Below are 26367 nucleotides of genomic sequence, written 5' to 3' on the forward strand. Positions count from 1 at the left end.
ATAATGTTGCTGTGTGGAGTACCTCTATTCAGGGTTCCAGAGAAGCAGCTAAGGCCTTGTCTAAGGAACTCCATTCCATTACTCCACCATTTTCTACTTCCCCTCCCCACCAAGAGCCAATCAGCATTCAGTGCCTATTGAGCATGCTCAATCTTCATTGACCTTCCCCAGGAGGGGAATCTAAATATCTTGTTTCCCAAGTTTACCAATACATTTTCTCCGTGCACGAGGAGTGTTGATCCATAATACAATAATGAGTTTACTACCAGCATATGGAACATCATATTATACAACATATTACTGTACATGAGGTGACTTGAGCATGCTGCCATCTCACATTTCTATCCGGACCATATTAAAAGACTCAGATGCAGTTCCCACCACCTACCCACTACCTTAGCAGACGCAACCAGTAGAATAGCATGGCTGAAGCCCTGTCGCTCTCCTGGCTTCCCATTTCCATAGATGGCTGCTGCTGCTTACTGAGAGGGAGAGGAACAGGGAGATGACTGCAAGGTGGGGTGGTGAAGCCAATCCAATGCTACTGCTGTCATAAGCAGCAGCAACCTGCATTGTTGGGAAGCCAGGAGAGCAAGGCAAGGAATCACTGTGGGCTTATTTACAAGGCTGTCCACTGCCTCTGCCTTTTGCAGGGCATCAACCTTCCACATTTGCAGGGAGGGACTCAATTGCTTGGCTCCTCCGCAATGGTCATACTTAGGGCTTCTTATCTTGCCCTCTCTCATAACACTGTGGGATGTCTGGAAAGCAGCTCCCTCTAGGTTCTTTGCTATGAATGTCCCCTTAGTTCATATTACAGACAAACAGAGGTATTGGGGAGAAACCACACAGACTTCGCAAACATAAATTAGTATTGGCCTCCTAGGGCTCAAAAAGCATAAAAGTTACTGCATAAACATTTCCTACCTCACATCCATCACAGGCAACAGGCATGGAAAACTGGGAGTTCAGCATCCATAAGTGGTCCTGAATTGAAAACAGTTAAAAGGGACAATGATTATTAAGGCACTTGGCATTTCATATAATTCATTCAATGTGTTTTTGTCTAAAATTCTTGTAGAGACAATCTGCTTGAAAAGGGGGTGGGGAGCAGTTTTTAGCAAATGCTTGAAAATGATACAATTCCTTCCATCACACAGAGCACAGATGGCCCACTTCTCATCTCTCAGCTGCTTTAGGCTTAATCACCCAGTATTCTCAGGTACTGGTTCATTTAAAAGCCACTCATACAAATTGAAAATTCAGAATTTAAGCTATTCCTTGCAGTTTTCTCTCCAAGCCATATAAAGGAGTACCTTTCACCATATCAGCCAACCCAGGCCCTTTGAGTGGCAGAGAGGGCTCTTATTCGTGTGCCACCAGCGAGTCCTGCTCCCGGTATCAGGATGAGGGACAGGGCCTTTTCACTAATTGCACCCCAACTGCGAGATGTAGCCACACACAGAGATGGCTTCATCTTTGATGAGCTTCATTCTCATTTGTTCTCCCAGACTTTTGGAAGATCTGGCTAAGTTGAATTTGGAAGTGAGGATCATTTGTGTTACGCTGCCTGTGGATTTTGATTGCATTCTGTTTTGATTGTTGTGCTGGTTTTATCGTGCTGAAAACTGCTTTGGGGGTAACAATGTGATGAGCACCAATCCAGACATTTTATAAAATAAATGGCAAATAAATATGTGTGTGCAGTGAGCTTCATCTTCTTTGGCGAAATGTACTGCAGGAAGCTCATGCATGTAGTCTAGAGTGCTGGGAATAGCAGCCATAATTCTAACATCAGAACTAAGGGATACATCTATCATTTTCCTCATGCAAAGCTACCATATTTTTTCGTGTATAAGACGAGGTTTTTTTATCATTAAAAAAATGTTGAAAATTGGGGGTTGTCTACATGGATAGTGCAGAGGAGGGATGGGCGATTGGTGCCAGCCAATCCCCCCCCAAAAAAGTTCAACAACTCTGGGCAATCCCCCTCATAAGGGGATCGTCTTATACATGGGAACGTGTTATACACACAAAAATACGGTATGTGGCACATAGACAATCTGATGAGAGGATAAGTATACATAGTATGAGACACTGCTTCGTTAATACCTATTCCTTAAGATAAAATTAGTCAACATTTTTGCCACCATATAGTTCAATGTTCATTGTTAACTTTAAAACAATTTAACATTCTGCCACTTAAAGTTGACAATTTTTGTTGACCCAACCCAGCAACTGGTAAATACAGGATTACAAATTTCGCATAGTTCTATCCTCAGTGAATTTACAGGTTAGGACCCAGTCTACAAAACAGATACAAATAACAGCAGGAGTCTCATATGAAAGCGATATGGAAAGACCTAATCAGCGGCAGTATTATTCTACTTCCTTTTCAACTAATCATGCCCAGAAGCTGCATAAAAACATGAGCTTTTAGTTTATGCATCAGTCTGATTTCCTTCTGTGTAAAGGCAAATGAGGCTAATTGATTTCTGTTTCCCATGCTCATTTCCCCACAAACACCTGCTTTTATTAGATTTACTCATATGTTGGATCACACCAATAATCATATTTATTTAATTCAGCAACAGTTTATTAAAAACAAACAGAAATATTTGCTCTTTGGATAGTCATAGTAACAGGGCAACAATCCGGCAGTATTGCAGGAGTACTAATGATTTAAAATGAATTAAACGAGTGCAATAGTCTCTCAGTGCACACTGACCCCAGCATAGCTCCCTCTTGTCCGTTTTTGAGAGACCAGGTCCAGTGAATGGCATGTGGTCTTTAACTAAAAATGCCATGCCATTATCTATAAAAGATTGGTTCCAACCGACTGTGATAAATCTTTCCCAGGGTGTGGGCCTTTTTGTCACAGATTTCTCTCAAAGAGAAAAACTCCAGCGTTAGTTGTTGCCATAAAAATGTGGGCTATAATACTGCATTCATCCTTGTATTGTTATTTGGCAAATTGCCCAATTTCTTTCCAGTATCTTTGTGGTGGCGGAGGTTTTGAATATCATTCTTTCAACCAACTGGGGAACTGGGAATAAGGGGTGGACAAAACCCAACAGAGCATTGCCACATTGCAGAGCTATGGAGAAAAATATATTATTCCCTGTATTACGGAGCAAAGCTAGGAACTGTTGTAAGCCAACAACAAATACTTTACTGTGTTAATACAAAAGGCCTCCATCACAGTTACCCTTCTAGTTTGTGCTGTTCCACTGCCCCCCTGTAGTTGGCTACACCCCTTCACTCCTTGTTCCTTCAAGCCCAGCTCTTGAAGCAGCCCAACTCTCACAATGGACAGTTGCTATGTATGTGCCTGTGTAAAGGCAGAACGAGAGGTTCCACGTGTCTTGTATGCTGTGGAGATCATGCACTGTGGCACAGAAGTATACTTAAGACCATAGGCACCTTAATACATGTTCCAAAAACACCAAACAGTAAAATATTTCTGGAGGCTGCTCCATAGAGGAGAGTAACCTTCAGGAGAGTAACTGCTGTGTTATCAAGGACATTTAGTCAACTATGCAGGAAAATAACATGATTCGCATCGCTTGGTAAGAGGAAAACTAGGTTCTGAGAACAATCACTACCACCTGGCTGAAATGGAAAATAGTAGTTCAGAATCTAAGATTTTCAATTTGTCTCTTAGGTGGAATTCAGCCCATTAACTTTTATTCATGTTTGTGGTGCCAGAAAACAACAACACTTAGTTACACAAATCCCATTACTGCTTAATGGTGTTGTCTGAGCACATTGGTCTCGGCAATCTCATTTGCACAAGATAAAATTAAATAGAAAAAAAATAATGAAGAGGGCCTGTGGTGTCTTGTTAGGAGGAAGAATGACTCTGCGTTGGTTTCCTGTTCTACCGCGCTCAGATTTGCTTTGGGAATTAATCTTAGGTATTTGAACACATTCATGTCATGAGCCTGCGCACCCCCCACCAGACTTTTCCCCAAATTTGTGAATAATGCTCCTTTTTGTGCATGCACTTCAGGTGGGCAGTGCATGGTTTCTTGCAGCTGACAGCTGATGAATCAGCTTGATACAAAACCATCTGTCTGAATGAGACACTCCCACCACCTAGGAAAATGACCTTTACCAAGTCACAGCACTGGACCTCTAGGTCAGTGTTGTCTAGGGCTAGGCTGACTCACAGTGGCTCCAGTGGTGGAGCTTCATGCTCCGGCACCGGGGGGCGGAGAGCAGGTGGGGGCAGGTATGGCACGCGTCCTGGGGACCTGGCACCCAGCACGGGCGGGGGGCAGCCATGATGGCACACTGCCGGGATTGCGCTGCCAGGGGCGGTGCGCTCCCCCCAACTCCTCTTCCTCCTCCAGTGAGTAGTTCTTCACACCTTCGGCATGCAAAGCATACTTAAACACCGAGCTACTTTCCTAAGTAATTACTAAGTAATTTCAGCTTTGAGATACTTTTGCAGGTTTCCTTGATGAAACAGGGTCACTCCTAGGCATAAGTGGGTGGAGCTAGAAGCAGTGCTTTTTTCTGGGGGTATGCAGGGGTATGCATACCCCTTAACATTTTGTGAATCTTTGTACTTTTGTCCATTTACTGTGTTTATTTTTCCCGATTTGAACTATAAAATGGTGGTTGTCTTGAGTCAAAATGAGAGTACCCCTAAACATTTTTTTTAAGGGAAAAAAGCACTGGCTAGAAGTAAGTGTGACCTGACAGAAATAGTAGGACTAACACAATCTGGACTTTAAAATGTGTCACAAGCATAAAATAAAAACTACAAGTACATGCAAGCAGATGGTTGGAGGTGATAAAAGCAGGTGATGCAAGCCTCAGACTACAAAGCAAATCAATTACTTATAATACACACACACATACACACACACACACACACACAGAGAGAGAGAGAGAGAGTGCCTTTTTTCTTAAAAAAAATGTTTAGGGGTACTCTCATGGTTCTACTCATAATGAAATACTGCCCCTCAATGAGGTCAAACTTAGGTTCACAAAATGTTTAGGGGTATGCATACCCCTGCATCCCCCCAGAAAAAGCAGTGTGTGTGTGTATGTGTGTTACTGATATTGCACACCACCTCCAGCTCTGAAAGGTGAGAGATTCCAGGGGTTCAATGTGTCTGTATTTCCCTTTGGAAGCAGAAGTCCTTGTACAGAGCTTCCACTACTGTGACTCATTCATGGAATCCTGGCCATTATTCCCACCCAACCCCTAGCATAAAAGATAAGTTTTCAGAATTCTCTGCATTGTCGTGATAGACAAGTTCCCTTCCAAAGTATTTCTATGCATGTATAGAGTGCTGTCAGGGCTGCCTCAGGTCCCAGCTCACAAAGGACCAACGCCGGTTTCACTTTATATACAGAAATGTTTATTGCAGTCCATTTTCCGTTCCACAGCCGAGGCGTGCAGCCCCACGTCTGTTATGCTTAGACCGCTGAAGTCCCCTCTGAATCAGTCCCTCCCCTGCACCAGTTTAAGATGCTTGCTTTGCTCCACCTCCTCCTATCTTTCCTTTTCCGCAGGGTCTTTCTGCCCGCTGGAGTTCCGCCCCTCCTGGATTCGTCTGACGCTGAATCTCCCGATGGCTCTCCCTCCCTCCTGCGGGCTTTGGGACCTGGCTCCTCCCCCGGGCTCTCCGTTTCCCCGCGCGCTTGCACATTTGAACTTGGCGCGCGTGCCCAGCTTCCAACCTTTCTCCTGATCGTTACATCACTCCTCTCACTGCTCCCCTCCCCTTCCGGGAGGATAGCTTGTTCTGACCTCTCCTCCATTCCAGCTGACGGAGCTGCTTCCCCTGATACGCTGGAACTCCCCCCCCCCCCTTCGCTACGCTCTGGAGGGGAAGCCGGGCCTGATCTCCAGCTGCTGCTTCGGGATTCCCTGTTGGCTCTTTCCCCCTGATGAGTCCCCCCTGGGGCTCCTCTTGCCCTGGCTACAGGCGCCCCCTCCTGGGAATCCCCCGATTCGCTGGAAAAGCTCATGGAGTCCCTTGGGCCACAGTCCTCCTCCTCCTCTCTGTCCTTGGACTCCGCCCAATCGTCCTCCCTCTCCTGCCTCCCATGTGCCTCTGCCCCTGAACCCCTGACAAGTGCCTTTTCCCCATGACAAAACTACTGTACTTTCCTGCATATTTAGAATTCAAGAATGGCCATGGGTTAACAATTGATTTTTCCGTATAATAATCATTGCTCTCCACTGTGTATTACACACACACACACACACACACACACACACACATTATTCCATGTATCCTCCCTCTTCCACAATTTACCTCATCCCAGTAGCCCAACTGAAAATAACAGATCCATTAGCTCCCTCCCCACCCCCTCCAATTCACTAGCACAGTGAGAGGTGGCACTTTAAACATTAATCTTTTACTGTTGCAGTTTATCAGTATATTAAGGGAGTCTGCAGAAGACTGAGCCAACTATTTCCCTTACGCAACCTCCTGTCCCCCCACAAACATCATTTGCAGTTTAAAAAGACTTTCGTATCACCTTAATTCTTGGATCTTCTTCCTCCAAGTTTGTGATTCATTTCCCTAATAATCTGCGAGAAACAGAGATAGCTAGCCAGGAGTAAAACACCTAATTTGCATTTAACACACAGGATTTAGGAAGAAAGCCCAGAAGGGAAAATATCAGCTCTTGGCTTTTAAAGTGATATGGTTTTGTGCCAGTTTATTTCCTTCCTTCAGTGAGAACTTAAATATTTGTTTAGACTGCTTACAACCAATCCTTCATCCCAAAGATTCCAGGCTGGGGTGCAACTACCTTAAACACCACCATAGCATCACAGTAAAATATAAACTCAGTAAAAACAACAGGAGCATCTAAAGCCACCTCTGTAATTGTGAAACAGGACATCACTATTCAAGGAGGCCCAGGGTTCGTTCTGATAGTTTAGAAATACACAATCGCTTTGAGGTCCTCTCCCCTAGCATGGAAGACGAAGAGCAGACTCCATTTGAGGATCTCTCCCTCATTTCAGTCGATCAGGTATATGAAGACGAGCAGCAAAGTCAGTCCTCAGGGAATGTGCAGGCGACCTTGGAACAGACAGCTCATGGAAGAACCCCGACCAAACCTAAGAGGAGGCGTGTAGTGGTGATAGGGGATTCCCTACTGAGGGGAACAGAAGCAGTGATCTGTGGGCCTGACAAGATGTCTCGGGAAGTGTGCTGTCTCCCCGGGGCTAAGATCCAAGATGTAACTGAACGACTGCAAGGAATCATAAAACCCACTGACAAATACCCCTTCCTCTTGGTTCATGTGGGAACCAATGACACTGCAAGCAATAGCCTCCAGAAGATCAAAAGAGACTACGAGGCTCTGGGCAGGAAATTGAAGCAACTAAATGCACAAATTGTCATCTCATCTGTCCTCCCAGTTGAACGACGTGGCCCAGGGAGAGAGGGAAAAATAGTGGAAGTGAACAGCTGGCTTCGCAAATGGTGTAAACAGGAACGGTTTGGATTCTTAGATCATGGACTGCAGTTTCTTGAAGATGGACTTCTGGCAAGCGATGGGCTGCACCTCACAACGGTTGGGAGAAATGTTTTTGCCAAAAATCTCAGAAACCTCATCAGGAGGGCTTTAAACTGACTAATGTGGGGAAGGGAGACAGTGCTCCTGAAGGTAGGAGTCTATCAGTTGATGAAGATGATCATCCAAATGTCATAGACCAAATGGAGCAAACAGCACGCAGACCTAGTGGTGGGAGGAAAAAATCCTTAAATAAGAGACATGGGGGAATGATTAATGGACTTCAATGTCTGTACACTAATGCGCAAAGCATGGGAAATAAACAAGATGAGCTTGAGCTCTTGGTACAGCAAACTAAATATGACATAATAGGCATCACTGAAACCTGGTGGGATAAGTCCCACGACTGGAATGTAATAATGGGGGGATACAATCTATTTCGGAGAAACAGACCAGACAAGAAAGGAGGAGGAGTGGCGTTATATGTCAGGGATGTGTATACCTGTGAAGAGATCCAAGATTTAGAACCTCAAAGCCAAAGTGAGAGCATTTGGGTCAAAATTAAGGGAGAGAAGAATAACAGAGACCTCATTGTGGGAGTTTACTACAGATCCCCAAGCCAAACGGAGGACATAGATGATGCCTTCCTGGAACAGATGGCCAAGCATGCAAAAGGAAGGGAGATAGTAGTAATGCGGGACTTCAATTACCCGGATATTTGTTGGATGTCAAACTCAGCCAAGAGCATAAGATCAAACAGATTCCTCACTGGCCTTGCAGACAACTTCATTGTCCAGAAAGTGGGAGAAGCAACAAGAGGAACAGCCATTTTAGATCTGGTCCTAACCAATGTTGATGAGCTGGTTAGTGGGGTAGAAGTGGAAGGATCATTAGGCAGTTTACTATACAGCGGAAAGGAGCAGCCAAGCATACTAGGACTCAATTTCTTGACTTTAAGAAAGCCGACTTCATAAAACTTAGGGAAGTGCTGGGTGAGATCCCATGGACAGTAATACTAAAAGGAAAGGGAGTTCATGATGGCTGGGAGTTTGTTAAGAGGGAGATAGTAAAAGCACAACGTCAGGCAATACCAATGAGACGGAAACATGGAAGGTGCCTAAAGAAGCCAGGGTGGCTATCTAAAGAACTTTTAACTGAGTTAAGATTAAAAAAGGATGTGTACAAAAAATGGAAAAGGGGGGAAACCACCAAAGAGGAATTCAAACAAATAGCCAGCACGTGTAGACACAAAGTCAGAAAAGCTAAAGCACAGAATGAACTCAGGCTTGCTAGAGAGGTTAAAAGCAACAAAAAAGGCTTTTATGGGTATGTTCGTAGCAAAAGGAAGAACAAAGAAACAGTGGGGTCACTCAGAGGAGAAGATGGTGAAATGCAAACAGGGGACACAGAAAGGGCTGAACTCCTCAATGCCTTCTTTGCCTCAGTCTTCTCCGATAAAGAAAACAATGCCCGACCTGAAGAATTTGGAGCAAATGATTCAGCAAAGGAAACACAGCCCAGAATAACTAAGGAGATAGTACAAGAATACTTGGCTAGTTTAGATGTATTCAAGTCTCCAGGGCCAGATGAACTGCATCCAAGAGTATTAAAAGAACTGGCAGATGTGATCTCAGAACCACTGGCAGTCATCTTTGAGAATTCCTGGAGAACAGGCGAAGTCCTGGCAGACTGGAGGAGGGCAAATGTTGTCCCTATTTTCAAAAAGGGGAAAAGAGAGGACCCAAATAATTACCGCCCAGTCAGTCTGACATCAATACCAGGGAAGATTCTGGAGCAGATCATTAAGAAAACAGTCTGTGAGCACCTAGAAAGGAATGCTGTGATCACCAATAGTCAGCATGGATTTCTGAAAAATAAGTCATGTCAGACTAACCTGATCTCGTTTTTTGACAGAATTACAAGCCTGGTAGATGAAGGGAACTCAGTGGATATAGCCTACCTTGATTTCAGTAAGGCATTTGACAAGGTGCCCCATGATATTCTTGTAAAGAAGCTGGTAAAATGCGGTCTTGACTATGCTACCACTCAGTGGATTTGTAACTGGCTGACTGACCGAACCCAAAGGGTGCTCATCAATGGTTCCTCTTCATCCTGGAGAAGAGTGACTAGTGGGGTGCCACAGGGTTCTGTCTTGGGCCCAGTCTTATTCAACATCTTTATCAACGACTTGGATGATGGACTCAAGGGCATCCTGATCAAATTTGCAGATGACACCAAACTGGGAGGGGTGGCTAACACCCCAGAGGACAGGATCACACTTCAAAACGACCTTGACAGATTAGAAAACTGGGCCAAAACAAACAAGATGAATTTTAACAGGGAGAAATGTAAAGTATTGCACTTGGGCAAAAAAAATGAGAGGCACAAATACAAGATGGGTGACACCTGGCTTGAGAGCAGTACATGTGAAAAGGATCTAGGAGTCTTGGTTGACCACAAACTTGACATGAGCCAACAGTGTGACGCGGCAGCTAAAAAAGCCAATGCAATTCTGGGCCTCATCAATAGGAGTATAGCATCTAGATCAAGGGAAGTAATAGTGCCACTGTATTCTGCTCTGGTCAGACCTCACCTGGAGTACTGTGTCCAGTTCTGGGCACCACAATTCAAGAAGGACACTGACAAACTGGAACGTGTCTAGAGGAGGGCAACCAAAATGGTCAAAGGCCTGGAAACGATGCCTTATGAGGAACGGCTAAGGGAGCTGGGCATGTTTAGCCTGGAGAAGAGGAGGTTAAGGGGTGATATGATAGCCATGTTCAAATATATAAAAGGATGTCACATAGAGGAGGGAGAAAGGTTGTTTTCTGCTGCTCCAGAGAAGCGGACACGGAGCAATGGAGCCAAACTACAAGAAAGAAGATTCCACCTAAACATTAGGAAGAACTTCCTGACAGTAAGAGCTGTTCGACAGTGGAATTTGCTGCCAAGGAGTGTGGTGGAGTCTCCTACTTTGGAGGTCTTTAAGCAGAGGCTTGACAACCATATGTCAGGAGTGCTCTGATGGTGTTTCCTGCTTGGCAGGGGGTTGGACTCGATGGCCCTTGTGGTCTCTTCCAACTCTATGATTCTATGATTCTATGATTCTATGATTCTATGATTCTATGATTCTATGATTCTATGAACTCTACACCCTTAAACATGTTTGGGTGAATAAATGGTCATTGGTACCAGAATGCCAGAAGTGTTGCTGCCATGGATATTTCTAAGGGGAGGGCAGTCCATAGATGGGGCATCACTGTAGAGAAGACTCTTTATACGTCCACTAAGGTGTTCAGTACTGAAAACTGGTCATTCAGATACTTCAAGCACGTCACCGGAAGCAGGTACATGTTACATGTTGGATTTCTCCTGGAAATGGTAAACCCATATTAAATGGTGATGGGGGGAATATTAGCTTGCATTTTGATGCTAATAATGTTGTATGGACAATGCAAAAAACTTGGATGCATGAGGAGCACCAGTTCCACTTGGAAGCAACATCTCTCATCACAACACAATAGCTCTTCTAGTAGAGGACAACATCCTCTGGTGATCTTAGGATACACAGAGGATGGTAATGTGGGAGACACTCCAACTTTTTGGGTCCCAAATTTAGTTTTACACAATGGCTCCCTTTCACACCAGCTGCTAGTGAAGGAACTAAACAGTTGTTTGTCTCCTTCCCCAAATTCTGGATAGTGGGTTTTCTCATGGCAGGGCTCTGAAAACTCTGGCTGTGCCAACAGTTTAAACTGACATGAATACCCTAGTAAAGTCTGGAAGAACTATGTAAGCGACAGTGGTATTGCTATAGGAATAAAAACATTACACTGCTTATTTATGGTAACAATTATGTCTGCTGTTTTATGATGTACTCGAGATAATACTACTGGCTTGGTAATAATTCTGCCTATGTAGACTCAAGAAATGGGCTAGCATTTCCAAGTGCACAATGAATTCATTAGAACCTGTTTCTCTTATTATTTGCATAATACACATGCATATCTACTTGGCACCCCCTGGCAATTTGAATTCTTTTTCATGCCTAACAAGTAAACATAATAGGTATTTCTCCTGAATTTTAGAATTCACTGTGTTGTCAAGAATTATTCAATAAACAGCTATAGAAAGAATCATCACTCTTGCTGTCATATTTTAAAGTACCAGTATATTTTCCAGAAAACTGTAACTAATAGTTACATAAGTTCTTCCATCTATTTATGTATACGAATACAATCATTATTGGGTATTTTGAGATTGCACCCCAGCATAGTAGTTGGAGATTAGGTAAGAGATTTGTTTTTTAAGTAAGTGTTCTAGTATGCATGAAAACAAACATTGACATTCCAACAAGAAGCACCAGTAAAGTATTGCTAATGTTGCCAACATTGGAATTAGACAAATTCTACACCAATGTCCCTATTTCATTACTTGAGAACTTGAGTAGCTGCACTATTTTATTTATAATTATTTTTATTAAATCTATATACCACCTTTCATTCATGTATCTCAGGGTGGTTCACAGCATAAAAATACAAGATAAAGACACAAAACAGTAAATTCAGCAAAGAGCTAGGCATGTTCATGTCCCATTGAAGTAAAATATGATGCTGTTAAGTGTAGTAAAATATAGCTACTGCCCCCTTGTGTCACAAGGTGAACATCCATCAAGAGAGATTTCCATTCAAATGCAAAGTCATAGAATCACAGAGTTGGAAGGAACCACAAGGGTCATCTAGTCCAACCTCCTGCACAGATTCCAATGGCTGCTGAGGCTGTTATGCAAACACAATTAATTGGTTGGAAGAGCTGTTGCCATTTTCTAAAACTATCCAATCACTGAACGTCACTTTTGATCCTTCATTTGCATACAAACTATCCAATCACTGAACGTCACTTTCGATCCTTCATTTGCATAACTATCTACAGTATCCCCCTGCTGGCCCAGGGTGAGAACTTCAGTACATAACAAGAGCAACAGGCAACTAAATGATCTGATTGCCAATACAGTGGTACCTCGGGTTAAGAACTTAATTCGTTCTGAAGGTCCGTTCTTAACCTGAAACTGTTCTTAACCTGAGGTACCACTTTAGCTAATGCGGCCTCCCGCTGCCGCCGCGCGATTTCTGTTCTCATCCTGAAGCAAAGTTCTTAACCTGAGGTACTATTTTTGAGTTAGTGGAGTCTGTAACCTGAAGCGTCTGTAACCTGAGGTACCACTGTATAACTATAAGATCTTCTTTGAGCTGTTTCCTCTTTGCAGCTAATGAAGCAATGGCAGGTGTACAGTGCCAAGAGGGATAATTGAGACCTTTTTCCAAAATACATACTGGTGGAAACTACCAAAGCCAGGTGCAAAAATCTCAGGTGCATACGCTAATGAAAGGAGTAGGAACACCATGGTTACTAAAAAACCATATCAGCCATAAAGATCATTAGTTTAATCCCAACCCTCCTTCAGTACCTAGCTACTAAGAACTATATAAAAGGTCAAGTACTGTAATAAGTATTAGCGCCTTACAGCTATACATCATACTAGCCAATAATGTTTCATTTCATCCAATAGTTAGGGCTTCCATCTTGAGAAACACAGATCTCAACTAAGACTAGCATGGCAATCAGCATACCACATACATATTACCCTAAAGGACAGAGAATAAAGCACCTGCTAATTTAAGATGGAACTTCAGAGAATTTAAGCTGAATACACACACCTAAAAGTTGCATGATTTTATTTTATTTTTGACTGAACAGGTTGTGTGTGGGGATCAAACTATTCAAGCCAAAAATGTGTTTGTGCTGGCTTTCTTATGATAAACCTTGGCATTAAGAACACATGAGCCTAATGCAAACATTAACATTTAGCACTGTTGCCAGTGAATGTATACTTCAGAGAGGAAGCAATGCACAGAAGATGATGGCTAATTGCACCTGTTTGTTCCAAATTCAATTAAAGCATTTTCAATTTTACATTTCCATCTGCTCCAACACCCTCTATGAGTGGAAGGCCTCAACTTCAGAATGTTACTCGGGGCCATGTTCAGGGCTGGATTTAGGTTTGATGAGGCCCTAAGTTACTGAAGGTAATGGGGCCCTTTATATGTCCAGCTGTTCTTTGTCAACAACAAATTGTTGCTGTTTTTTGTGTTGAATATATGCTATATGGTAATTTATGGACCTAATAGGTATCTAAAGCCATTTGGAGATGTTGCCATGCAACCAGTCCATGCAGAATGTAGGCACCCTATATATAGAAATCAGTAAACCAGTGATATTTTAGGGAGCAGGCTAGCAGGTGGGGCCCATTACTTACATCACAAGAGCCTACACAACACAAAACACTGTTCTGTATGTAGGTTTTATTTTATTTTATTTTTTTATCTTATATTGTGGAAATGTACATCCAGTTGTTTTTTCCCTTTAAATTTTTTGGGGCCCCCAAGGGAGTATGGCCCTAAGCTATAGCTTGTTTAGCTTATACATAAATCCAGCACTGGCCATGTCCCAGTCTACTTTAGAAAGTTAAGTGTGCTGTTGGGAGAAGCCGCCGTAGCCATACAAGAAAATGCAATACCTGATCTTTGGTATGACTATATGTTCTAAAGAAAAGGAACTTGAAAGACAAATTTACAGAAGCAGCTCCAAATGTCACCCACCTCCTCTCCAAGAAAAACACATTTGTTATGGTTTCGTAACCATAGGGGAATCTCCCAAAACTATCAATATTTCCAGCTTAACATGAAAGCTTTCTCAGTGTCAAGGGCACAGGCTTCAGCAAAACTAATAATAACTTCTCTAAATTTAGACGCTCCCAAAATCTACTGCATCCTGGAAAACAGAAGGTCCGAAATGTAAGACTTCAGGTTTGGAAATGTGGGAGGGTATAAGTAGTTTTCAAAGCATGAAATGAGGCTATTAGTATTGATATAAGATTCATTACATTTGTTTTATATAGCAGTAGTTTACCACAAAGGCATTTTCCCTCTTTACTATTCTAGAACATTGGTCTTCATTTGGTGGGTAAGGACCCAAAGCTAGATCACAAAGTGGGTTTTTTTCTGGGGGTACTCAAGGGTACGCAGCACTGGCACCTCCCCCCCCCAAAAAAGTTAAACATGTGACACTATACCAACTTCATGGTGAGTACCAGCAACTTTTTATAAATATATATAAAAGCACTGGTCACAATCGAACCTACGGTGGGGCATACTTGACTGCAAGCACCATTTCATATTCAGAGGAGCAACAGAGAGAGGGCACACTATTGCTGGGTGCTGAACTAGATGGACTTTTGGTTTACTCCAGCCAAGGGCATAGTGTGTGGGGTGCCAGGGTGGCTGTGGCCCCAGGTACACAATTTTTGAGGGGGCGTGAACCAGGAGCCCCCAGCACTGCCCAGCCCAGTGCTCCTCTCTACCCACCAAGGACTGCGCCAGCCAGCCAGGGTCCCCACTGCATGCCCAGATGGCTCAGCACAGCCCTGCTTTACTCTGGTGGGGTCATCACTCCAGCGGTGTTGGTGGCAAGGGCTGGGTTCACACTCGCCCTGAGCACCAGCAACCGATGCTACACCACTGGCTCCAGCAAGATTTTTCTTATTGCTCAAGGTGATGGAGGAAGGGGAAGAGAGAAAGTGGAACAAAGGGGGGCATTGTATAGCAGGTGGGTGGGGGTGAGTGGTTCCTGGACTGCAAAGATTAAAGATTACTGTTGTAGAAGCATCACAAATACTGACTGCCATATGATTATTGATGTTGAAAAGGGTAAAGAGGATTTGTTGACTTTTTCTTTTTACAGATCTGCATAGATAAGCATGTGGCAGTGGGGAAATACTTTCTTTTCAGAATAAATCCCACTTGATTTGAATTCATTTATGTTGATATAAATGAATCATTCAATCTGGCTACAGTTACTGAGTCAATATTTTAGTTCTGATTTAAGATATGGGTCTGTAATAAATCCACTTTCCCTAATCATGACGATTCATTACTAATGTTGGTTAATGCTTTACTAAGTTGTCAATAAATGTTTTATAGATTACTCTGGTGTTAAGCCAACAGTTTCAGAGAAAGATTGCTATACTTTCTAATTACAAATACCACTTCCTCAGTTGTAATTAGTGCTTCCAAGTGATTCTTATCTGACAGGGAAAACTTACTTTAAAAAATAAATAAAATTGAAATATATTCCTCTCTATATTTATACAGATACAATTCACATGCCAGTAAGAGAGGAATATAGACTACTTTTCCACCATCAACACTGTGTAAGGTATTTGGTGATATCCAATATTAGCCATACTCTGAACAGCTCCAACGAAATCAATAGATTGAAACCGTGTCCACTGCTTTCAACTGGTCTACCTTCAGATATGGCAAGATTGCCAAAATAGGCAAAAACATGTGATACTTTTAAAACCATCTTTCTTTGACTTTAAATACAGTTGTCAATTCCCAGTGCTGGAGAGGCATAATAGCAAAAGAAAAGGTTTTGGAATGAGCAATCTAATAGTTGGCAATTTTCCTCAATATGATTAAACAAGACAAACAGATCCAACCTATTAACTACCATAATTTGAAGCACAATATTCAGTACCAGAGACTGGTGATAATTAGAGTTCCATCAGAAATTAATAAAATTATCATGGTCTGCTGAAAATGTGTCAGCAGGAAACATTTTGTTTAGTCAGGGGGATAAGAGACATTATGCTATGCTACCAAATATTCAAATGATAATCAAATTCATTTACTAAATGTGCCAGGTGTATAATCTCCATATAGATTTTTCTGAAAGAGCATGAACTAATGGGCATTTCCCACCTGATGATTTCACTGACTACTACAGAGCCTAGGGCTTGCCGATCAGAAGGTCGGCGATTCGAATCCCTGCAATGGGGTGAGCTCCCGTTGCTCGGTCCCTGCTCCTGCCAACCTAGCAGTTTGAAAGCACATTAAATTGCAAGTAGGTAAATAGGTACCACTCCAGCGGGGAGGTACCGGTAAATGGCGTTTCCGTGTGCTGCTCTGGTTCGCCAGACGTGGCTTAGTCATGCTGGCCACATGACCCAGAAGCTGTATGCCGGCTCCCTTGGCCAGTAAAGCGAGATGAACGCCACAACCCCAGAGTCATCCGCGACTGGACCTAACGGTCAGGGGTCCCTTTACCTTTACTTTTGAAAAAGGGATCCATTTCCTTTCCTTTTCTAACTTAAAAGATTGAAAAATGGGCTAACTTAAAATGTTTCTGCCTCAATAAATTAAGGGATCTTTCAAGATTTAGATGAACAGTGTTTCTATCAGTAGTAGATAGGTAGCCGTGTTGGTCTGCCATAGTCAAAATAAAAAAAATTTCTTCCAGTAGCACCTTAAAGACCAACTAAGTTAGTTCTTGGTATGAGCTTTCGTGTGCATGCACACTTCTTCAGATACACTGAAGTATATCTGAAGAAGTGTATCTGAAGTGTATCTGAAGTGTATCTGAAGAAGTGTGCATGCACACGAAAGCTCATACCAAGAACTAACTTAGTTGGTCTTTAAGGTGCTACTGGAAGAAGTGTTTCTATCAGTCTCACATAACTGTATTATCATAGAAGCATCAAATCGTGGAGTTAAAAGGGATCCCAAGAGTTCATCTAGTCCAGCTCCCTGCAATGCAGGAATCTCAATTAAAGCATACTGTTCCTTGAGGGATTTATTTGACCCATAAACTGATATTCTTGATGCACACATTCTTCTTCTAATTCGTTTTGCCTTAATAAAAATAGCCAAAAATTCATTGATAGCTCCAGAAAACCAGGCCAATCTCTCCTGAGATGACATTGAATCTACAAATTCACCAAAATTCACCAGATTTTAAAAACAAAATATTATTTCAACACTATTGTTTGCAAGAGTGAAAATGGGTCAATATCTTAACAGGTATGAACTGCATTGATTGTTGTTTAGTCGTTTAGGCGTGTCCAACTCTGATCATGGAGCCCAAGAAAGCAAAATCTCTCACTGCCTCTATTTCTTCCCCTTCTATTTGCCAGGAGGTGATGGGCCCAGTGGCCATGATCTTCATTTTTTTGATGTTGAGCTTCAGACCATATTTTGCGCTCTCCTCTTTCACCCTCATTAAAAGGTTCTTTAATTCCTCTTCACTTTCTGCCATCGAGGTTGTGCCATCTGCATATCTGAGGTTGTTGATATTTCTTCCGGCGATTTTAATTCCGGCTTGGGATTCATCCAGCCCAGCCTTTCGCATGATGAATTCTGCATATAAGTTAAATAAGCAGGGAGACAATATACAGCCTTGCCGTACTCCTTTCCCAATTTTGAACCAATCAGTTGTCCCATATCCAGTTCTAACTGTAGCTTCTTGTCCTACATAGAGATTGATTATCTAATCAACTGCATTGATTAGGATCCCAGATTGAATCTCTTGAATGTGGTCAGCAAAGAGGTTTTTAAGTACAGTACTTTCTTATGGATCCCATCACTGCTGCAACTGGAAGGACTTGCAATTCACAGAAAAGAAAGAGAAAATGCACATTTAAAAATAGTTACCGTAATTTAAACAGAAAAGTAATAGAGTGGGTAAGACCGATTAGGTGAGCTGTATGCCAGCTCAGGGACCTTCCATTCTTAAGGTTCTTTGTCTTTAAACTAAACTTAGGTAAAGGACTACTCTAACCTAATAGTCTTTCTAAAATTGGGTCATATATTGTAGTTCATTTTACATGGTGGTGTTTGACCCCCACATTGGACAAAAGGTTCCTGCACTGCAGGGGGTTAGACTAGATGACTCTTGTGGTCCCAATCCAACTCTACACTTCTATTATTCAATGTTTCTCTCATACATATATAGAGTTGAATTAATCTTAAATAATGATTATTTAAAAAGTTCTGCTTAATATTGCTCTTTTAAACATGAGCGGTATTGGGGAGGGGAGGGAATATGATGCATAGTACTGAATTCTGTGACCCCGGGAATCCCACAGAGAGTTATTTCTGTGGCTTTGCATTCTGTCCCTGCATGCTATGAATAGAGCAGCTGATGGTTCCTCAGAGAGCCCTCTTTGGAACAAAATACAAAGTTGCTGTTTTGTGTGGTTCTGCCAAAGTTTCTTGCAGCCTCAACATATTTAAGTGATAAAGTAGGACTTCAGTGTCATAACATCAGCTCCAGATTCTGACTGAGATGCCTACTGTTTTATACATACTTCATGAGGGGCTCTTTTTTATCAGTCCCCCCTAAAAATAAATAAATCTGTATGTTGAATATAAAAAAGGTTTACAAGTAAATGGAAAGAAATTCATTCTCGTGTCTATTGGCAGATTGTTGTTCTTTGCTGTGATTCAATCTTAAAAAAATAGCTCCTTATGAAGGAAAACAAATATTTTATCATTAGGAATATATTGGGGCTGAAATGGGAGGCAAAACAGAGCCACAAGTGTCAAGTAAATCAGATAATACACAGCAACCTCCATAGTAAACAAGTTCCACCTATTGAATATTTCACAGCACCCTCAAATTGTACTTTGCTTGTACTGTTTAAGCTTTCCTTTATAGCCTTTCCACCAAGGAAATGATGGTGACAAAATATTCCTCCTCAAATCCTTGCTTCCTTAATGGCTGAACCATCTGGGGGAAAAGGAATATGTCAATCCGGTTAACTAAATACAGAAGCACCTCTGCTTTCAGAGCATGCAAAAGATAAAGCAACTTAATGCGATCCTATGGCTTTTTCTTCTGACTGTTAAACGTTACAACACCCAGAGGGTGAAAGGTGTTGATGACTGAGAATCTCTTACCTGACCTGTCTGACCAAGTAGCTTGATTTGGTGGACTTTAGCTCCTGTGTACAACTGCAACTTTGAAATACAGATCTGTATGTGAGAGGAATCTCTCCCACTCAAGAAGAGAGTCATAGTCCAGCAAATGGTTCTGCACATTTCTCAAAGGAGCCACTGATTGAGTGACACATTGCTATACGGAGCATCCTATTTTCTCCCCGCCCACACAAAACTTATCAAGGTCTGTTTTCTGTTCCTGCTAAGATAGATGCTGACGGCAGAAGCCCTGAATCAAATTACTGAAAACCTATACCTTGGTTTCCGGCTTCCAGGATTTTTTACCTTGATCATTTGACATGTGTTGACCAAACAAGTATCTTACTTAAAAAAAGAAGTCATTTTAGTTACCTTTCTCACAAATAATCAAACGCAGATATTACTGGGGTAGGGGAGGCAGAGATGTTATTGGCCTGCTCAGGTAAAGTTGTGCTTATTTCACCCATACCTTAGAGATGGAATGCTGCATGCCCCAAATAGAAGGAGGAGGAGGAGGAGGAGGAGGAGGAGGAGAAGAAGAAGAAGAAGAAGAAGAAGAAGAGGAGGAGGAGGAGTTTGGATTTGATATCCCACTTTATCACTACACTAAGGAGTCTTAAAGCGACTAACAATCTCCTTTCACTTCCTCCCCCACAACGAACACTCTGTGAGGTGAGTGGGGCTGAGAGACTTCAGAGAAGTGTGACTAGCCCAAGGTCACCCAGCAGCTGCATGTGGAGGAGCGGAGACGCGAACCTGGTTCACCAGATTATGAGTCCACCCCTCTTAACCACTACACCACACTGGTTCCACACATAGAATGGTGTACATTAGCAAGAGGATTTATGCTTGCACAATGGCACTTCCCTGCTCCCCCCTCTCCAATCTGTTCTGGGGTTTCCTTCAAAGCTCCAGAGTAGAGCTGGGGAGAAGAGAGGGGGAAAGTTCTGTTGTGTAGGCAAATCCTTGTACTGGTAAGAACAATGTGAGTTGGGTACCGCCCATAGAAATTAACAACAACAACAATTAACCAGGAGACCTTGTATATTTAACAGGAACTCTTTGACCCTGCAATATAGACCCAACTGCTGATTTCATCATGCAGAGAGGTGCAGGTAGGAATTAGCTTCTTAAAAACCCCAAAACTGTAAAGGTTGGTTCTTTCAGGAAAACCTTGCAGCCACCCTTCTCAAATTTGATAGTATTGACCATGTATGCCTAAAATGCTAGTTTTGTGTGGACTAGGAGATTTAATTTTAATTTGGGGAGCATTCAACATCAGTAGAGGTACAGCTCTTATTTTTCATCAGAGGCAAAGTGCTCCTGTACTCTTCCATTCAAGCCCTTGAAACTGGTAAAACCCAGCAAAGTTACTTCTTCACACAGCAATTTCACATGCTATTTTATGAATTTATTGTAGAAGGTTTCCCCCCCTCTTCATTTGAAGGCTGAGCATTATTTACACTTTGACACTTCTACTATAATTTTTTGAAAGGTAAAATAATAGTACAGCTACCCACAGAAAAAAATATCATACTCTGTCCATTATGTGGAGGCAATGCATTGTAGCAGCGCTACTGGGACCATGATTAATGTGAGAGGAGCATTACAAACAAATGATGGCCAGGGTTTAGCTAATGGAAAGGCCCTAATCTTTCAGACACAGCTTTATCACTTGTAAAGTAGGTACATTTTACTTGGTCACGACTCTCTTTTGCTCTTTAAATAAAGCTGCTCAAAATACAGAATCCTATCCCACAGCCAAAGATGGAGAAGCTCTATACAGTCAGAAAAAACAAGACCTGGAGCTGACTGTGGCTCAGATCATCAGCTTCTTATAGCAAAATTCAAGCTTAAACTGAAGAAAGTAGGAAAAAACACTGGGCCAGTAAAAGACACAATCTAAATCAAATCCCTTATGAATACACAGTGGAAGTGAGGAATGGGTTTAAGGATTTAGATTTGCTGGACAGAGTGCCTGAAGAACTTATGGATGGAAGCTCGCAACATTATACATGAGGCAGCAACGAAAACCATCCCAATGAAAAGGAAATGCAAGAAAGCAAAGTGGCTGTCCAATGAGGCCTTACAAATAGCGGGGGAGAGAAGGCAAGCAAAATGCAAGGGAGATAGTGAAAGACACAGGAAATGGAATGCAAATTTCCAAAAAATAGCAAGGAGAGACAAGAGGACCTTCTTAAATGAGAAATGCAAAGAAACAGAGGAAAACAACAGAATGAGAAAAACCAGAGATCTGTTCAAGAAAATTGGAGATATGAAAGGAACATTCTATACAAAGATTACCATAATAAGGGACAAAAGTGGTAAGGACCTTTCTTGGGTTCCATAATCACTGCAGATGGTGACAGCAGTCATGAAATTAAAAGACGCCTGCTCCTTGGGAGAAAAGCAATGACAAACCTTGACAGCATCTTAAAAAGCAGAGACATCACCTTGCTGACAAAGGTCCGTATAGTGAAAGCCATGGTTTTCCCAGTAGTGATGTATGGAAGTGAGAGCTGGACCATAAAGAAGGCTGATCGCCGAAGAATTGATGCCTTTGAATTATGGTGCTGGAGGAGACTCTTCAGAGTTCAATGGACTGCAAGAACATCAACCCTATCCATTCTTAAGAAAATCAGCCCTGAGTGCTCACTGGAAGGACAGATACTGAAGCTGAGGCTCCAATACTTTGGCCACCTCATGAGAAGAGAAGATTCCCTGGAAAAGACCCTGATGTTGGGAAAGATTGAGGGCACAAGGAGAAGGGGGCGACAGAGGACGAGGTGGTTGGACAGTGTTCTCGAAGCTACCAGCATGAGTTTGAGCAAACTGTGGGAGGCAGTGGAAGACAGGAGTGCCTGGCGTGCTCTGGTCCATGGGGTCACGAAGAGTCGGACACAACTAAATGACTAAACAACAACAATCCCACAGCCTGTTTTCAGAGTTATTACTTCAATTCCAGATCGAGCCAATTCCCACATCATTCCAACTTTTTTTCTTTATATCAGTGGGAACCAAATGCATACAGACACATGGCATCTTGAGCAGTTAGTTGTGCTAGGATTTATGTACGTCAAAGAATGTGAATCACCACCATTTGAAAAAAAAAATTAAGACACATCGATTTTCATTTAAACATAATACAGCATGAACAGAGTACACAGAAACTAGGATTACTTTTTGAAAGAGCAAAGAAATATGATCAGGAAGGCTAGCATATTAAAACAGACTAAAAGAAAACATAATTAATAGCAAATTGGATAGCATGTGTTTAATCCTTAGTAAAATTAAAAAGGGTACCATTAGGCCTGGAAAACTTCAGGTTTTATCAAACCTTAAGAGAGAAGAGATCTGTGCCTAAGTTTTTTATGATTTTAAAATCATAGTTTATGATTGTATGAACAAGATTTCAGGAACTGAAAACTTCAGCACAAAAACCTGTTCATATGCTGAAATTTAAGGTAATGGTAACGTCTCATGCCATATGTACCTCAGTACTACTGCTTCATTTCCTCACCTCTTTTCCAAGTCGTGTGGGCTTGCATTGTGTTACATCTTTCATTTCTCAGTTGATGCCAATTCCTTCAGTTCCTTATAAAAAAGGGGCAATGCTGCAAATATGTAGTGCAATAATTGGAAGGAGTGGGAATTCACAAGCAAGCCGAATTTGAAACATTTCAGCAGAAAGGAACAAAGAGTCAGCACTTCACTTATGGTAAGTGGAAAGATCTAAAAAGCCAATGTACTTAATTTAGTTCAGGGGAGGGAAATCACACATTAAAGTACCTTAGATAAAGGCTTAGATTCCAAAGCTAATAATTACAGTTTGATGAATGGAGTTCCATCGATACAATAGGATTCTGCACCCTCCCCATTCCTGCTAGAGTCCCCTGCCCTCCCCAGAAAGCTGCACAACATCTGGAAGGTCACATTAAAAGGTAAAGGGACCCCTGACCATTAGGTCTAGTCGTGACTGACTCTGGGGTTGCGGCGCTCATCTCGCTTTATTGGCTGAGGGAGCCGGTGTACAGCTTCTGGGTCATGTGGCCAGCATGACTAAGCTGCTTCTGGCGAACCAGAGCAGCGCACGGAAACACCCTTTACCTTCCCGCTGGAGTGGTACCTATTTATCTACTTGCACTTTGACGTGCTTTCAACCTGCTAGGTTGGCAGGAAATAGTCACATTAGACAACAGTTATACAAAAACAGTTCAGCTAAATGTTGCATAACTTTGATTAGAACTTTACTCTTTTGCACCAAAATCCAAACTTCCTGTCTGAGCTATTCAACCATGCTGCTGCTTATGAGATTTATGGAGCCTGAGCTGGCTAGTTGATTCTCAGTAGCAATGCTTAAGGCTGGCCAATTGCAACTCAGCCCTTCCCCAAGAAGCTAGATTATGCAACACTATCTGAAGATCAGAAGCTAGGAAACAGTCAGAAAATGAAAGTCACAACATATTGTTACTTTTTTTATATACAAAGTGAGTGAAAGCATTTCGTTTTCACTTTTTAAAAAAGCATACACAAAAAAAGTCTGGCATATGTTTGTCAGTAAATGTTAGTTCCCTGTGTTTTTGCCACTAAATTGTTATGCCCTTTAAAAAATAAATTGCCCAACATTATTTGTGTAACCATTTAATGTCTCAATAGTTTCAGAACTAATGTTAGTTTTCTGATACAGGTCAGCAAAGGAAGGGGACATGAAATCCTAGACATCTTCAAAAAAAAATAAAAATTAAAGTCTTCAAGGCTGATACGAGTCCAGAAATAACAATGGATGCACTGCCATGCTCTCAAAGGCAGACACAAAACAAAAGCTTCTCATGCATAGATCAACATTTTCAATCTGAATTCTAGAAATTACTCTAAAATCTTCCACATACGCTGCTGATATATCTCAAAAGGGAAAGCAATTGGGCTCGTGGTTTTATTGTTTTATATTTAATTCAAATAAAATATTGACTTGAAATGTTTTAACAGAGTACTGAAAAGAACCCTTATTTCCCATGAAATACAGATTTTAATCTCATCTGCAAAAGAACATGGTTAATTAGTTTCTTCTACACAGCAGCACAGACTTGTTTTATATATACTAATAGCTCTTGAAAGATGCTTAAGGAGTCATAAATCATAGAAAATATGTGCACTGTTCTTATATCTGGCCCAGTATAGGTGGATATCCTGGAGGCAGTCTAGCCCTTTAACCACTCAGGCACCATCAAAGTCATACACATCTATTTCCTAGCTCATCCCCTTTTCACATGGCCACTCACACACTTTCCCTACCCGTGTCATGCCTTCTGCCAAATGGGCTTTGGAATTGTAACCACTAGTTGCCCAGCAGAACTCTCGTATTCTTCTTGCAGACCTAGCCCCATGTCCAGGCTAGGCTTGAAGAGGCAATGGTCAAGTTGGAAAAATAATGGCAGACATAAATTAAGGGAGTGAAAATGCGGAAAGGGTGGTTGGCCTTTGTGCACATGTGGACTGTGTGACACAGAACAAGGAAAGAGTCCAAAGAGCAAAGGGAAAGGGTTCACTAAAAATGGTGCCTAAAAATGAAGAGCTGACATTGCAAGGGGGAAAAAACAGTACAGTACAGTGGTACCTTGGGTTAATTCGTTCCGGCAGTCCGTTCTTAACCTGAAACTGTTCTTAACCTGAAGCACCACTTTAGCTAATGGGGCCTCCTGCTGCTGCCGCACCACCGGAGTACGATTTCTGTTCTCATCCTGAAGCAAAGTTCTTAACCTGAAGCACTATTTCTGGGTTAGCGGAGTCTGTAACCTGAAGCATATGTAACACGAGGTACCACTGTAGAGTGAAAAATCACTAACCTAAACTGCAGTGGGATTTACATATAGCTACAAATTCTGTTATTACACATCAGCTCTGTCCTGTATATTTTTTGCTCTGCTATATAAAGCAGGGGTGGGGGTGGGGGGAGTACTTGAGGGATGGAGAATCTGCAGTCCTCCAACTCCCATCAGTTTCAGCCAGCAGTCTTATTGTGCAACACTGATAATTACAATGGAGCAATTTACCATTTCTATAATGAAAAGAAGCCAATGCAAGTTATTCAGGAAAAGACCCCTGGTACACCTTTCTCAGAGTGTATTACTACATAATACAAGTGGGATCACATGACTAGAGGCTTTCTCTCTATTTATGGATAGCTAATATGTCAAGGAAAAGCTTTCTAGGCGAGTTCATCCCTGACATTTCAGTTAAAGAAGGCATTGATTTTTTTCCTTATTTTACTACTTGATCAACAAGAAAAAGTGTGTGTGTGTGTGGTTCCTCTAAAGAAAAATTATTGCATATTATACATATATTTACACTTCAGATTTTCTAATATAGCTAGCAAATAAGCAGATACATACAACGATATACAGTGGTACCCCAGGTTAAGTACTTAATTAGTACCGGAGGTCCGTTCTTAACCTGAAACTGTTCTTAACCTGAAGCACCACTTTAGCTAATGGGGCCTCCTGCTGCTGCCGTGCTGCCGGAGCACGATTTCTGTTCTCATCCTGAAGCAAAGTTCTTAACCTGAAGCACTATTTCTGGGTTAGCGGTGTCTGTAACCTGAAGCGTATGTAACCGGAAGCGTATGTAACCTGAGGTACCACTGTATATAACTGTAAAAAATAATACTTGGATTAATATTTATTTAAAAATTATGCTTTAGAAATATAGTACTGCATGAGGCTCAACTTTTAATGATGTATGTGTGTGTGTGATTTATTTGATCCCTTCTTACTGAACAAATGGAGCCACAGGTCACCATGCCCTTGGTAAAGAAAAGTAGATGATATTTATTAATCCTGTTGCCAGCAACATTGGCTGGATATCTATTGACCACTTGCAGACAGAATTTGGAATGACTGTGTGATACTACTGTGGCAAGATGGTATAATGAAATTTGGAAAATTGCCCTTTATAAAAACTTTGTCAAAATTGTGTAATGTCAAAGAAACATTTGCCCAAATAGTGGAACTTTGTTTTTACAATGACAAGAGACCAATACCAAAACTATTTACAAGCCTGTGGG

At 41.8% G+C, this 26367-nt stretch overlaps 1 protein-coding gene across 9 annotated transcripts in view; it reads right to left on the minus strand.

Moving 5' to 3' along the window:
- The window catches only part of HTR4 (5-hydroxytryptamine receptor 4), a 168824-nt gene that overhangs the window by 101760 nt on the left and 40697 nt on the right, over nucleotides 1-26367 (minus strand). For all 9 annotated transcript variants that reach the window (XR_014520688.1, XM_083482501.1, XM_083482506.1 and 6 more), the window contains exon 2: nucleotides 928-987. Coding sequence is in view for 6 of the 9 variants with exons in the window: in XM_083482501.1 (XP_083338627.1) it covers nucleotides 928-938 (11 nt within the window). In the remaining 3 variants the exon portion in view is untranslated. The remainder of the gene's footprint in view (nucleotides 1-927; nucleotides 988-26367) is intronic.

This window comes from Podarcis liolepis (assembly GCF_965112155.1).
Source record: "Podarcis liolepis genome assembly, chromosome: 2".
Lineage (NCBI taxonomy): Eukaryota > Metazoa > Chordata > Lepidosauria > Squamata > Lacertidae > Podarcis > Podarcis liolepis.